The sequence below is a fragment of the Glycine soja genome, chromosome 4 (assembly GCF_004193775.1).
Source record: "Glycine soja cultivar W05 chromosome 4, ASM419377v2, whole genome shotgun sequence".
In the NCBI taxonomy this organism is placed as follows: domain Eukaryota; kingdom Viridiplantae; phylum Streptophyta; class Magnoliopsida; order Fabales; family Fabaceae; genus Glycine; species Glycine soja.
Window position 1 is genome coordinate 6,550,735 of NC_041005.1, and position 16,055 is coordinate 6,566,789.

The 16,055-nt window shown below is 30.8% G+C and overlaps 2 protein-coding genes across 5 annotated transcripts; both read right to left on the reverse strand.

The window, feature by feature from the left end:
* Positions 1-1,976: 1,976 nt before the first annotated feature.
* On the reverse strand, positions 1,977-4,925 carry LOC114409071 (NAC domain-containing protein 92-like). Of its 4 annotated transcripts, none has more exons than XM_028372367.1 (4): positions 4,677-4,925; positions 4,218-4,434; positions 3,417-3,688; positions 1,977-2,759 (listed from the first exon to the last, which is right to left on the reverse strand). In XM_028372367.1, the coding sequence occupies exons 1-4, from the start codon at positions 4,680-4,682 to the stop codon at positions 2,184-2,186; spliced, it is 1,071 nt and encodes a 356-aa protein (XP_028228168.1). In that variant the 5' UTR covers positions 4,683-4,925; the 3' UTR covers positions 1,977-2,183. The 4 variants fall into 4 exon arrangements, with proteins under 4 accessions (XP_028228168.1, XP_028228167.1, XP_028228170.1 ...); XM_028372366.1 differs by having other exon boundaries at positions 1,977-2,762; positions 4,677-4,922; XM_028372369.1 differs by having other exon boundaries at positions 1,977-2,762; positions 4,627-4,683.
* Positions 4,926-11,087: 6,162 nt separating this feature from the next.
* Positions 11,088-11,540, reverse strand: LOC114408336. Its single transcript, XM_028371359.1, has one exon. The coding sequence runs from the start codon at positions 11,538-11,540 to the stop codon at positions 11,088-11,090; it is 453 nt and encodes a 150-aa protein (XP_028227160.1).
* Between the last annotated feature and the right edge of the window lie 4,515 nt (positions 11,541-16,055).

Below are 16,055 nucleotides of genomic sequence, written 5' to 3' on the forward strand. Positions count from 1 at the left end.
ACTGATGAAACTACTCTATTGTATATGATAACATTGTTCTCGTTAAAATTGTTCAGCTATATGATATTCACTCGCTTATTTTGTATTGTATCCCACGGTTGTAAAGCAACTTGACGTAAATCAATTAATAACTTCCCCATTTTACCTACCCCCGTCAAGCGATGTTAGACTCGGTTTTCAAAGAAACTTAAAGAAAATAGTATTTCAGTCTGTGCAATGAGAGACTAATTTTAAAATGATTTATTAAAATTATCTAATATTATTTGATTGTTTTTTCAATCTCTTAAGATGTAAAATTTCTTATCAAACTATTTTATTAGATTTTGTTTAACATTTTTTCAATCACTAAAGTACACTCTAAAAAAAATACCGAAAAAAGAAAATAAAATCATAGGCAATATTAAGGAAAGGAATGATAATGAAAAAAATGAAGCTAGAGACAACTGAAGCTTCTTTTAGAGAGAGAAAGTTGTAATAGGTAGGATGAAGAGTCTTTTTTTAAGAAAAAAATTAATTATTTTTAATAGATTATTGACGTTATTTATCAAGTAATCATTGTTTATTTTTATTTTTAAAATACAATTTTTAAGTAAAAATGTTCTCTAAAAGTTTAAGTTAATGCCTTTAGGCATGTTTCCCTAATTAAGGTTGCGCAAAAATTCAAAACATCATTCTGAATATTGGTGTATAATTATATTTTAAGTGGAGACCAAAATATTGGTGTATAAATAATGAAAAATTGGTTTCTGAATGCATTTGAACTATAAATGAATTTATCAGCCTCTAAATTAGTAAATATTTTTTTTAATGACTATTAGTGACCGATTTTGAGACTAACGTATTTTAGTGTTTAAATTCGTCTCAGTTTATGTAGTGACTGAATATATTCGATCTCTAAATCGGTCTGTATTTAATGATTTACTTGTAGTGATATATAATGTAATTGTGAAGGATTTTCCTTTTGGAAAAACTGACATGGTGTAGTTATTTTCGGGTAGTAGCAGGGTATTCAAGGTTGATTAGATGGGATGCTATTCTCCCTTTGTAATGGTATGTAAGTTAAGCAGTTTATTTGAGTTGGTTATGTGGGTTTAGTGTGGGTCAGGGAGGAATTTAACTATTGTGTAATGGGGGTTGCTAGCAATGAACTTTGGTCATGTCTGCGAATAAAGTTTTGCTTTTGCTGTTAAAAAAATCACGTCAACACAGAATTTGTGGTTTGCATAAAAATATATATTAACTACATATTACACTAGTATAATGTATTATATTGTTAATTTTTTTGAAAGGCTTATTATAATGTTAATATAAATACATAATATTAATTAATTTAATTTTCATTAAAAACTATATTAAGGGAGACAATTTCAATGCCTAATTTTTTCATTAGAATATGATTTTTTTTTTTTATAATATGCCTTGATTAAAAAACTGAAAATCTTAGCTGCGTAGGTAGTACAAAATAATTAATATTTTATTGTCAACTATTAAAAGTGATGCACAGGATTGCAATTGTTACTAAATTTTGAAAATGTGGCGTAACAAAAATTATTTGTTAACCTTGATAGGATTATTAAGAACAGTGGCATGTGAGTGTGTGTCTCTCAGTATGTAATTGCAAAATATTGAAAGGAAATGTTATTCCAAAGGGCTTTGCGGTCAATAATCATGAGTTGTCTATAACTTAAGAGAAAAAATAATAAATGATAGATAAGTGATTCATGATTTAGTGTGATAGGAAGAAAGATAGAAAAAAAAATAGAATTATTAATTGGATGTTTGAAATTTTTTATTGTAAAAATATAATCACTCGACAAAATCAAAATCCCTTATACATCAATTCTATCTATGTTATAAGCGGGTTCCAATAAAGAAAGAAAATCAATAAAATGCGGTAGTTCGCAAGTAATCAGGGACAAGGTAATGCAATAACGTAACATATAGTGATATTCAAATGAAGAAAAGACAGTAGTATATAATCGATAAACAAACATTTAAAATATTATTGGATTGAAAAGGTACACGATCACTAGAATACCATACCGGTCGTCATTTTCCGGCATAAAACTTCGAAACACAAGAAAATAGCAGAACTTCAATTTTATGGTAGCTGATCCAACTAAAGCTAAATATATAGTAATAGATTATGCCTAATTAACTAAATAAAAATCTCTCATCATAATTTAGTAGGAAGGCCAATAGTTGTCAAGATCCATGCAATGGTGGTCCATGCCCATATACCTATTCCCATGAGAATTCATATTGTTACTCACTTCTGTTCCATAACCAACATTATTCTCAGCACCAAGAGAACTGGTTGTCATCATGCTGGAATTCACATCAAGTACTTGGGCCATTGTATGGACAGGAGGAGAAGGTTGCATTGGCCTTAAAATGGGTTGTGTTGTGGCTGTTGCTCCTCCTCCAAGGTTCAAATTGAGCCCTGAAATGATGAATCCTCCTCCTCCAGCTGATGATGATGTAGGGTAGCTCAACTGAGACTGAATTGGGAGGTTGACACTACTGGTTGATCCACCCCCTCTTAAAACCCTAGCAAGTTCAGCTAACTCAGCACTGTTCATGTAGTTTCTTCCATAAAGGAAATGAGCACTAGGATCTCCCAGTTGCATCATTGGTGGTGGCATGATACTTGGTCCAATTTCCAAGCTGTATGGATTCACTGTTCTTGCATGGTTGGAGGAATGGTACTTCTTTGCACCACCGCTCTTCTTGAATACCCGGCAAACCACCCATTCATCCTGCTGCATGTATGAAAGTGAATGTTACGTTAATTCATTTCCCCCCCCCTCAAATGTTGAGTAAGAACTTATTATTTCTCAAAACGGAGTAGTTATTATATATATGGTCTGAGACCATCATGTGATTATTATTTGTCAATCATTACATGATATATACATAATTAAGTTTTTAACTTGCAAAAGAAATTAATAAACTTAATTATCTATCACATGTAGGAGATGAATAGAGATTGGCAGCAATTATAGTGATCTAGCATCATATAACAATTTCTCATTAAAATTGGCACCTAATTCTTATGTTGTTTATTGAATTTTGGCCACACATAAGATATTGTTCTAGGACTAGGTCTCCATTTTCTTTGTCTCTCTGATTAGAAGCATGAAAAATTAACAATTAATTAAGAGAAGAAAATATAAGGTATGTTGGATTATTAAGAGAGAAGAAAAAAGAAAAAAAATCGTGAGTTTAATTAAAACTAATATTTTAATAAGTTAATACTTGTTGATAAAAAAATTAATTAGGAGAAAAAAATTGAATAATATTATTTTGCAATGGCATTATTTTTTCAACTTGAGGAATAGGAAGGAGAGAAAAAAAATGAAGTAATTTGAATCCATTGTCCAAATTAAGGTTAGTGGAAGAAGCAAAATATGTACCCTGTTAGTTCTATAGCTGGATTTTGAGTGAATGCGGTATTCATGCATGACCCAGTTGCTTTTTTCTCCTCTGGGAGCTCTGCCTTTGTAGAAAACTAAAGTCTTCTTCATGCCAATCAACTCCGATGTTTCACTGTTGAAGATCTCCTTGTCTTTCCCTGTGGTCTTCCAATACCCGGTGTTAGTTGCTCGATTTGTTCTCACACCCGTTGGGTATTTACGGTCTCTCAGACTGAAGAAGTACCATTCTTTTTCTCCCATCTTTGCTTTCCCTATTTCATGACAAAAATTATAGAAAAAAAAAACATAAATATGAGACCTTATTTATTGGATGAGAATATTTTGCTTTGCTGTATTCGGTTAGAAAATGGAGGAAATATATACATTCAAATTATTATATATATAGCACGTATATATTATCCATATTACACGAAAGACAAACGTCTACCTTAATATGTGGAAATAATTAGTTTAGTTAGCTTAGCGTGTTATATAACAAAAAATATAATGGATCTGGAATAAGTGTATCAATCACTTTCCCGTAAAAAAGGATACCAGAATTGTATGCGTGTATTAAGAAGAAACCCTAGATGTATTGTGCTGACTAGCAAAAATAATGGATGAAAATTAAGACTGAATGATAACTTGAAAAAAATATGAACAAACATATAATTACACGCATCTATAAGAAAAAACCCAAAATCAAATAAATAAAGTCTGCAACTATATAGTATATGCATGCATAAAAACGAATCTCAAATAAACAGAAGATAATTAATTAAATAACAAAAATACATATACCTGGAAGCTCCCATGGCTCACATTTGTTGAGATCAACATCAGTTATTGCTCTGCCTGTAAAATTAGAATCTGATATCTTATTTACGAGATAGCAAGTGACAAGTTCTTCATCAGTAGGGTGAAATCGAAATCCCGGTGGTAGGGTTCCCTCTTTTGCACGAGTTCCTTCCATTTCTATTTCCGTAGTCCCCTCCTTGATAATTGCTTCCTTTTCCTTCTGTACCATACAAAAAGTGACATGATAGACATCTTAGGAAAAAACTTTAGAAAATGTTGAAAGAAAGTTCAATTAAGCTCTTCGTTTTATGAATATTCCACTACTCAAGAGGAGGTGGCATGCATACCCTTTGGAGAAAAATTAACTACAAAAACTTTCTTCTTAATTCTTCAAGAAGAGAAAGAAAAATACTTGAAAATTAGGAGCTGTACGTTTGATCAATAAATTAAGCAGTTGCTTACTTGCATGGAGAGACAAACTCTTCTTGAATCAAGTTTTGATGGTTTATATAAGTTATGTGGTTCACTTGGAAACGAAACAATGACTTGAGGGATACTGCAAAATAGGATAAATTTAAAGAAGATCAATGAGGGAAGAGAGCTTTCTAATTACTAATAATCACCGTGCATGGAGGGTAGGGAAATTTAAGTACAAAGGTAACGAAGAAAAACAAGGAGTGTGTTTCTGAAGCTTCCACCAAATGTGGGTCTTCACCTTCAAGTTGCATATAGACCAGTAGCTGTAAATACCAAGAAGGATAGCTATATCGACTTGAATTAGAATGACAATCTTGACCTCGCCACTATATATGTATATGTCAGATGATAAATGAATACTAATTTTCTTTGCTGACTGCTTTTACAAAGGTAATTTTTATATTGAGCAATACCTAATAGAGATAAACAAAGATAGTAAATGTGTGAAGTTATTCGATGGTGATGGTTTTACTCACGGAAAAAAATGGTAGATAACAAACGTTAGTTAACTCCTACGGTGAAAAAGAGAGTGAAGAGAAAGCAATACAGTACATAACATGATTTGATAAAAAAAGATAAAATAAAATAATAAATTTTGATGGATGATGTATTTGATCTACAGAGATATATGTATATGATCACATTTTACCCTTCCCTCTATAATATAAACATTATTCCTTCAATTTTTTAGTAATTTTTATAGCAAATAGTATTGATTATATATTGTTTCAATTATTGAATAATTTACATGCTTATCATAAGTAATAAATAATAAAAGTTCTTAATTTTTAAAAAAAATACTAATATAAACAAAAAGAATTTGAATCACACTTATTGATTTCAGAGCCAACAGAAAAGGCATCGTGCATTGTAGACAATCATGCACACGTGATGTAGTGGGCCCTACTTGCGACGAATGATTTATACAAAAACCAACGGGGATGAGCCACGTTGTACATGGCCGCGCGTTGTATACAAGTGAGGACAATCAAAAAGTCAAAATGCACGAGGAATAGGACTAAGACAACATGAACATGAGTGAAGATGTTATTAGATAGGGTTCCCTGTGTCGCCAACCTCTGCATATTAAAAATGAATTATTTCATGGAAGACCGTTTCTGTTCTCCCTGACCAATTTCCAGAAATCCCTGTCGTCCTTGAATTCTCCTTTCTTTTGCCTTCATTTTCCACTTTTAATTTGGTATCCATATCCCAATGTTCTCATTATCATTAACTACATTTAAATGATTAAAAAGTACCATAATTAGTTACGGTAAATTTTATGCACACACTCAATTACATTTACATGCAATTTGACGGAAACTGCAACTCAATTAATGATCTGAATCATGAAGTTTAATTAAGGAGATCAGCATTGGAAGCTAATGAAAAACATGTATGTGACAGGATAAATTGACACACCACATTTAAATTTGACAAATTTAACTAAAAACTTAATAGTTACTATTTAACTTTATCGATTTAATTATTAAATAAATAATATGATATTATCAAAATCATTATATATAAGACCATTATTTCAAAGTATTCTGTATTGTCTAATCATATAATATCATGTGACTTATTTTATCACATTAGATATATTATTATGTTTAATTTTTATTTTTTTAATTAAAGCTTAAAGATTTTTCTTATAAATTTGACATTTTATTTTTAATTTAATATATTTTAAAAAGACACTTGAATTCTTATTCTTTCTAATTCTAAACTTAACATTTCCTACGTTTTATCAATCGTTCTATCAAAACATACCTTTCAAATGATTATATTCAAGATTTGGATTCCAGGTGAGCTGCTCAACACTCAAGGGTCTAGCCATGTGCTCGTTCTATGCACGAATGAGTAAATCTATTCTACATATTTCTGAACGACGGAACATTAATCGTATCAGACACTCTATCATGATATAATGGATCAACATAATAAATGACAAGAGCCTCTACAACATTATCCCTTGGTTCCTCAACCTCATCAACATCATTCATCAGGTCAATGAGAATTGGAATTGCCCCTGCCTCATCAAGTGCCATTCTATGATCTGTTCCATCATAGCTCAGCTGAGAAAATGCCCGAGAAACATTGATAGAATGTAGGAAAGATTAGGTTTAGAATTAGAAGGATTAGGAATTAATTAGGGATTAAAGTGTCTTTTATAATATATTAAATAAAAAATAAAAAATAAAAAATATCAAATTTGCAAAATGATCTTTAGACTTTAATTGCAAAAAATAAAAAATTAAACTTAATCATATGATGTGATAAAATAAATCATATGATACTATATGATTAAAAAATATATAATACACATAAGACTTTAAAGTTATACTGAAATAATGGTTTCTATATAATTCTAATAATTTAGAACACTATATGCAAAAAATTGAATTTCAATAAATTAATTGATGTTAAATTTGCTTGTGCTAAAAGATATAGAGGAAGCGGAAGCTAAAAGCACGGCAAGCTACATTATCGCCAGGATTCTGGGAATATTTTTGGCTTTATAGACTCCTATATATTACAAAACACTTCTCTATTGAGTTTAATATTTAAGTACTCGTTCAATCGTTTAAATTATTTTAAAAATCAATAAATTTATTATATGTTATGAGTTATAATTAAATAATTATGTAAAAAAATTTACATTATTAATATATAATCTTTTTTTTCTCTTATTATATAGTATCTATGTATTCTATCTTTAGGTATTTATTAGAAAACACTGGGCTACAAAATAAAGCAAGATATGATCTCTCGCATATATCATGTCCTGGTGTATAGCAATTGACTGAGGTTTTTCCCTCCTGCATGATGCCGAGACAAGCGCTTTGTTCGTTTGTTGTTTTTTTTTTTGAAAAAAATAAAACAAAGTTATTTTCGTTTGTTGTTTTTTTTTTTGAAAAAAATAAAACAAAGTTATTAGCTACAATGTAGAAATCATTTATCCTTTTAAATTGTTTACTCTTCTATGGGTGTGGAATTTTCATGATTGAAAAAGGAATGATGACTTATGTACAGTACTTCAAGGTATATTGAAATTTCGATTCTCGAGGGTAACAATGTTCTATATATATATATATATATATAATATGTGTGTGCATGCTAAGTTAAGGATATGAACCTATTTTACATTTGGGTGGTCCTTGTTTTTCTTGCTTTGGTCATGATTCAGCCCAGCGCCCTTGAATTCAAAATTAGCTGTCAAAAGTCTAAAGATGAGAGTGTATATATATATATGTAGGCACGCTTGTGCATTTTAAATGTGTTTAAGAAAAAAATATATTAATAATACTTTCTTTAATACACAATCTTAAACATACTCTCTAAGATACACTAAAAAAAAATCCCATGAATTATAAGTGTAAGAGATCTAGTTGAAAATCAACAAGATGATTCATATATACGACTTAATTTGTTGTATGCAATGATATTAATTTGGTATCCATATCCAATGATATTAATTTGAATTTTATCATTTGAACATTAATTTTGAAAAATGTATTCGTAATTGTATATATTTATCTTTATCTTTTACTTAATTTTTAAAAAAAAAATCATATACTTCGATTTGATTTTTTTACAAAATTAAAAGAATAAAAAATTATCACAAAATTATTGTACAAAATATTACTCCTCTTAATTTTAATGGCGTTCGTTCTTCTTAAGGCTAAAGCTCGTATGTGAACTGACTAGATGCTGCAAAGTTCCGTGCCTTGACCGTTTATATATGGTTCTTAATGATTTTTTTTCCCGGTTTTCTTATGACATTTTGCTCCTTAAGGTAGATGTAATTAATTTGTTTGACAAATGTGAGGAAGTTACAAACAATAGGAAATATCATAGTGTATATCTGGGAAAGACTTGTACGTCAAATATATGTCATAGATGACCCCCTGGGTCTTGGTAGGTATTCTACAACAGAATACTGAAGTGCTAAGTAAATTCTGTGCTGCTTTTAAAAGTGACATTAGTAATGGACTAATGGCTATTACATTAATATTCCAGCCTCTCCTTCAACTTCTCCACCAGCAGTAAATAGTGGCAACGATTAGCTTTCTAAAATTTTCAAAATAAATAAATTATTAAAAGCATCTGTAATAAGAGATCAAGACATGCATTATCTCTCATTATATAGAAACTACTTGTTCTATGATGGAAAATAGGATTCAGCAAAATTGCACGTATGCTGTACATGTGTAATTTTCTTGTTTGATTGCCAAAGAAAATTATATTAATTGGAGTACTCTATAAATTTCATTAAACTGGCTTTCGGCCTAATCTACATTTGGTATCTACAAAACACATGCATGATTTTTTATATATAATTCTTGCTAGTCCTTATAAACTTTTTTGTTCAAATTATATAATTCTTGTAATATTAGTTTTTTTTTTATATTTTGATTCCTATTGTTAATTAACTTCCGTCAACGTGACTTATAGAAGGCCAGTAACATGCCAAAAAATAGGATTACATGTCTAACACTTAATTAATAGTTGCATATATACTAACGTCAGATACCTCTATTAATTAGCATAACATCAGATAATTAATCTCTTTTTTAAAATGTTGTGCAACATATTAATAATATTTATTTATATTTTACGACATATTTTTAACGTTGTCAAAAGTTTTTAATATTATCTATTAAGTATTAGACAAAAAAATATTACTAAAAATCATTTATATAATAGTATTTATTTTCCATTTTAGTCCTTAAAATGTTATATGACGTGTAATTCTACGTAGGCATGCTGAAATGACTTTCTATGAGCGTGGTGAACACAACGGAAACTAGTGACCAAGATTAAAACAAAAAAAAAATGATATTACAAATATTAATTCAAACAAAATTTTAATAACTAAAAAGCCATATATTTGACAAAGGACGAAAATATTGATTGAGCATTCTTTTTTCTATCTTTATTAATTGATAATTAAGAATGTAAATGTTCTTCGTGACATCATGTTTGAAAGTTTGAAACAAAACTCTGGCTTCTTAGCAGCCATCAAATGTTCAACCGAATGCCTTGAGAAATTATATTATATTTAATTACATTGCACATACACGACCGACCATGCCTATAGCCATGCTATGCATTATTTGAATGATTTTCTTTATCAAAACTGAATCTGATAAAAAAGTATTGTAATTTCACACATCGCTCTTTCTGAAATAGTAATGGTGAACTCACCGAACCCATAGAGAATCTTTCTTACAATGAAAGTCCCACAAGATACGGGAAAGAAGTGCAAGGTTCCAGTCCTTGAGATTAAAAAGGCTTAAACCTCCTTCTTTTTTCGCAGAACAAACCACTGACCAAGCAACCGGGCTTGTTTTTGCCAATATCCGCTTTGCCCCACAGAAAATTACAGCACGAAGCATTGATCCGGTCCAGAACAGATTGCGACAAAGGAAAAATCCCCATCCAGAAATTCACAATTTCTTGAATAACTGCTCTGATCAACTCTAACTTATCTGCATAAGATAAAGACTTCTTGCTCCATTCCTGAATCAGGCCAGTAATCTTGGAAAGTAAGGGAGCATAATGACATACATTTAATCTAGATGATAAAAGGGGAACACCCAAGTATCTGAAAGGAAAGTCACCCAAACTAAATCCAGTAAACGGCTGAATATGAGAAAGCTCATGAGGCCTAATACCGGCTGAGTATATGGCAGATTTATCAGAGCTGATGGAAAGCCCTGAAACCCTACAGAAGTGCTGAAACTTGGCAAACATAGTTGACACAGAAGGGATATCTCCTCTAGATAGAAGCATAATATCATCTGTAAAAGCCAAATGAGATAGCTGAATACTTGCACAGTTGGGATGAAATTTAAAATTGACATCATCCTTGAGGCTGCTCATATCTCTGAAAAAGTACTCCAAACAGAGCACAAACAGATAAGGGGAGAGAGGATCCCCTTGTCTAAGACCCCGCTGCCCTTTGAAGTGACCATAAATGGATCCATTGACTACCACACTAAAGGAAGTGGAAGAAACACATTCCATGATCCAAGTACAGAACTGGGCTGGGAAGCCAATGAACTTAAGCATTCAATTCAAGAATTCCCAGAAAATGGAATCATAAGCTTTATGCAAGTCAATTTTCAGGAGGCATCTCGGAGAGGATCTTTTCTGAGCATATTTGCGCAAAATCTCTTGAACTAGGAAGATGTTGTCCATCATCTTTCTGTTCTTAATGAAAGCAGTTTGAGTTTCCCCAATAATAGTCTGAAGCACTGGGGCTATGCGGTTGGTCAGAATTTTAGATACAATCTTGTATAACAAATTACAGCAAGATATGGGTCTAAAATTGTTAACTTGGGAGGCCTGCTCATGCTTAGGAATAAGCGCAATAATAGCATGGTTGAGCTACTTTAGAATTTTTCCAGTTGTAAAGAATTCATTAACCACTGCAAAGATATCATCACCAATGATATTCCAAGCCTTCTTGAAGAATAAAACATTGAAACCATCTGGCCCAGGAACTTTATTGTTATCCATCACAGAAATAACGTTCCAAACCTCTTGTTTAGAAGTAGGACAAAGTAAAACCGCAAAGCAATCGGTGGGAACCTTAGGACCCCTGTTGCATATCGAAATGGAAGGAGTTTGGGTCAGCTCATGAGCACTAAACAAATTCCTAAAGTGATTCACAAAAGCAAGGGCAATTTTATCTTGGGAGGAAGTGTTATGCCCATCCTCTAGCCTTATGACAGCAATAAATCGGCTGTGTCTGTTGCGCTTGATTAAAGCATGAAAGAATTTGGAGCATTTATCAGCCTGCAGGAGATATTTGTTTTTGATGAGTTGAGCAAATTTCATAGACTCCGCTTTTCTAAGCATAATGGTCTGCCCTCTAGTGCGGTTTGCCAGAGTAAGAAGGGAAGGATCCTGGGGATTTTGCTTTAGAGAATTAAGCACACTGTTATATTTAGCCTCAACTAGCTCTATTCAGTTGGAGATGTTGTTGAACTCCTGCTTAAAAAGATTCTACGCATAGGGGAAACTATTTTTTATTTTTTTTAATTGTGTTGTACAACTATATACATTTAACATTTGTTTGTAGATATAGTAGTTACTAAATGAACCAATATCCATAAAGGCCTTTACAGCTTTTAGGTTTGCATTGTTTTGGTGGTTTATGCTAAGTGAGTATTTCTTGTGCTCTCATTTAACTTTAATAAAATCTTTGGCTTATAAAAAGAAAATCCAGTACAGGGTTTTGGCTTATACGTGTGTGTGATACAAAGACCCAACGAGAGATTTCATTAAACAGTAGGTTTATAACTAATCTTGTCTTCAAATAAGAAAGTTGCCTTACTTGTTTCATACGTAGTTTAAATTGTCGGAAGAGGATTGTGAATTATTTGTAGTCTTTTAATTGTTGGTATTTTTTCAAAGGTAGGTAGTTATGATATTGGAAAGATTCACGGCTTTAGCATTAAATTATCAAAGCAATAACTGAGTTTCAGAGCTCATACAAATGTTCCAATATCCATCTATCACAACCAGCTTCTTACTTATCATTCACTGCAAAATAATTTAATTTAACTGTCTCCATCTTGTTTACCTGTTCTGAAAAGTTCAACTAATCTTTTCATTGAAGCTTCAAATTCAAGAAATAATTGGAATTCGTCGGTGACAGTAGTGCGTTGGTTTCTATGTGCGGGTGACGTGGGGATTTAACTAATGATCAAGTTATAGTTAAATTCGTGATGCCACATAGTAATATTTATCTTAATTTCTGAGACTCTTCTAGTGGCATTAATAACATGATTTAACAATATGTGAGTTGTGGAAGAAATTTTACTTTGGATAATAAATAAAAAATTAATGGTCTTTGACTGTGATTCGATATAACTCTGATATGTGACGATCGATAAGGTAATAGAAATTGAAATTCATAAAAAGTAAAAGCTGAAAGACATGAAATTGACTTGAGGATAAGTATCCGGTAAGTATGAATATACACCTCTTCTTTGTGATGACCAATTACGAATATAGGTGTCCATTTAAATATGTTGTAGAGGCTTCTTGCTGCTGGTATATGTCACCGCATGTCAGCTGTCTAGTTTTTTTCTTCTTAACAAGTGAACATGTGTAAACTAAAACAAACTTTCAAGGGATTTTTATTTTATTACTTTAATTTCTATTTTCAGAAGTTTTTATATGAAATGGTGAAAATAATTTTGATTATTTATTATTTTTATTTCCTATTTTCACCTTTTTCAGTATAAATTTCAGAAAACAAAAAAACAAAATAAAAATCTTAAATTGCTGATTTTGATAAACATTAATCGATATCATGTGCCGAAATTTAAGAAATTGACTACTGAACTTCCTGGCTTAAACACATGGTGGATTATCTTAATTTAGGATGAGTGTGAAAAATATATTATTTTTTTAATAAGTTTGTTAATTAAAAAGTGATTTTAAGATTATGCAAAATTTTACAGCTAAAGTCTAAGCTTCTAGCTAGCTAGTAAAGGTTGGATTGGCTTCTATAAATGCACAGTGTTATATATATATATATATATATATATATATATATATATATATATATATATATATATATATATATATCATCATCATCTGTACAAGAAAGGAAACGTGAAGAGGACTAGACTTCGTAACGTAGTTTCTAGTATATCAAGTTTTACTGTTTCTTTTATACATTTCTCTTGCTTAAATTAAGTAAAAATCTTTCTGTCCAAACAACTACCCTTTTGAATATGTATATTGTATCCTCTTTGGAAACAAAATTATATGCAACGTCAATATCCTTTTTTTACTTTTCCTGCATATCTAGCTATAACTATTTCAACATCAATTATATACGTATTTCTGATTGATGTATTAAACTAGCATGATTATTATATAAGTATGAAATGACTTATTGGTTGCCGTTTTTTTTATATTTCTTGATTTATTTTTATTTTGAAGTGCTTGACAAGATAACAGGCATAACCTGTCACATTTAGAGTTAGGGTTATTCTTTACTTCTTCGCTTCTTCCTTTTTCGTGACAAATGCACGTCAACCACTTAACCATTAGCATTGACAAAGTCGTTTCAAGATACATAAGCTAATTAAATTAAGATTGAATCTTGATGGAATGGTACGAAATGTACTTATTATTGTGTCCATTGCGTAATTATTTTGTTATGAATCAAGAATAATTACTGAACAACTCAAGTGATGGACTAACGGTGATCATTCATCAAATATGGTAATTAATCCAAATCATGACAGAGCCATCTGTCCACAACCTCTCAATGCTTTAATTTTGGATTTTTACTCCCATAATTAAGTCTATGTACACAGCTCAATTTAGATTAGTCGACATCTATTAATTGTCATCACTTCCATTTGCCAAGGGTCCCAGATTAAACAAGCAAAATAACATTTTTTTTTCATTTTGGTCAATATCCTGCAATGTCCAATAGTTGACAAAGTAGCCAAAACAAATTGATGTGGATTTTTCTTCTGTTTGAAAATATTACATAATTTATAACATGGTCACATTAAAAGGTAATTAACGTGAACTAGTCATTGAGGAATATTGTTTTCATTGTGAGTTTTAATATAATTAACAGAGAAGAGTATAAGAAATAAGATTAGACAAAATTTTCTTTAGAGACTAAAAACAAAATTTGCTAAAAATTAAAGAATGAAAACTATATTTTACTCATAATGTTTTTGAAAAAAAAAAAGATATATAACGCCTAAATGCAAAGTAAAAAAAATTGTTAAAAATCTTGTAATAGCTTGAGTTATACCAACATGTACATAACAAATGAACAAAAAAGTTCATGACAAGGGGCAAGGTTAGATATGGAAATTGTTTGATAGTGTATAACCGTAATATCTTGCATTTTCGTTAATTATAACAGAGTATATTTGAAGCTTAAACACATGTTTTTCTCTTATTTAGCTAAAGCACTGAGCACATATGTATATTTTACATTTTTCAAAATAATGATGTTTATATTAGCTTAAGTGAAGCACAAGTAGGCTATCCCTTATCGTTCTTGTCTATCTATACTTCTAGAATCGTGAAAGAATGATATAGATATATCTTCTGCTTTTGTCATGATTAGTCAATTTTTTTTTTTTTGAGGAAATGATTAATTAATGTTGATGACAAAGTAACAACATATAATAATTAGAAGTAGGGCTTCAGAAAAAAAAGGACGACATTCACGAGAATTGCGATTGAAGCCGGTACAATTATATTCACTTTACTAGAAATAGTTTTTTGTTTTAATTTTTAGGTTTTAAACCTTGATCAGCTTCAGAAAAAAACAAATTTATACACAATAATGATATACCACTATGCCTTATATTGGGAGCAAAGCTGCTAGGAACTTTTAACAATATTCTTGCAAAAAATCCATTCGATCGAATAACTGAAATCTTATTAGTTATATATTTCAGGTTAAAAATATGTCCATTCTTCATTCCGACAACGTTCAATAAGATACAGTCTATACTTACACAAGCATTGATTATGATTATTAGCAACCAATTATCACAGTATTAAATATTCATTTTGCTCCCAAAATAAACTTCATGTACTATACCTGTTTGCGCTCTGGGAAGCACCCTCACAATCAGTTTATCTTCTGGATTAGAATCCTCTATATGCTTGATTAGAAATATGAATCTTTCACACGCAAAGATTACCAAGGTGTCCCATCCAGAACGTATAGAGAACAAAAATGATTCAGACACTTGTAATCTGAAGACTTCAAGCGTATAACGCAAAAACTGTATTGTGTTGTGTTTGATAAATAACAACGTGTTTGTACAAGTGAAGTTTTCATTTTTGTTAGTGCTTAATAATTCAATGCTAAACCTCTGACGATCTTTTGAGATTACATGATAACTGACCTACCGTTGACGAAAGTTGTCAAATTAAGAGGCTGCAAAATATAAATCAGTACACTGACAAATCAATCTAAATCTCTCGTTTGTTTTTTCGCATATAACACCCATGTTAATTAAAGGTGACTCTTGCGTACATGAGGACATGCATCTTGAAATTCGATTCTGCTATATAGCGTTTACTTGGACAAGAGGGCAACAAATGTACTTATGATCATTACACTCCAATACAAATCCAGCATTATATATATGTGCGTCTGAATTTATAGGTTCATGACTGCATGGTGATTTCAGATTTATATGTGACAATTGCAGAAAGAGTACAACAAGAACTAAGATTTTGTATTTGAATATCAGCAAGCTAATCAATAAACTTTCAACTCTGATAGAACAGATATATTTTACATTCGTGTATATACACGTTTCCGAAACAAGGGAAAAAAGGAGTGAG

What these genes read in the sequence shown, in the direction of transcription:
- LOC114409071 (XM_028372366.1), bottom strand. An exon ending in TGAGCCATGGGAGCTTCCAG is followed by an intron (nt 3,689 to 4,217) that starts GTATATGTATTT and finishes GTCATGAAATAG; the next exon opens with GGAAAGCAAAGATGGGAGAA. An exon ending in CCAGCTATAGAACTAACAGG is followed by an intron (nt 2,763 to 3,416) that starts GTACATATTTTG and finishes TCATACATGCAG; the next exon opens with CAGGATGAATGGGTGGTTTG.
- LOC114408336 (XM_028371359.1), bottom strand. Translation starts at nt 11,540, where the DNA reads ATGAAATTTGCTCAACTCATCAAAAACAAATATCTCCTGCAGGCTGAT.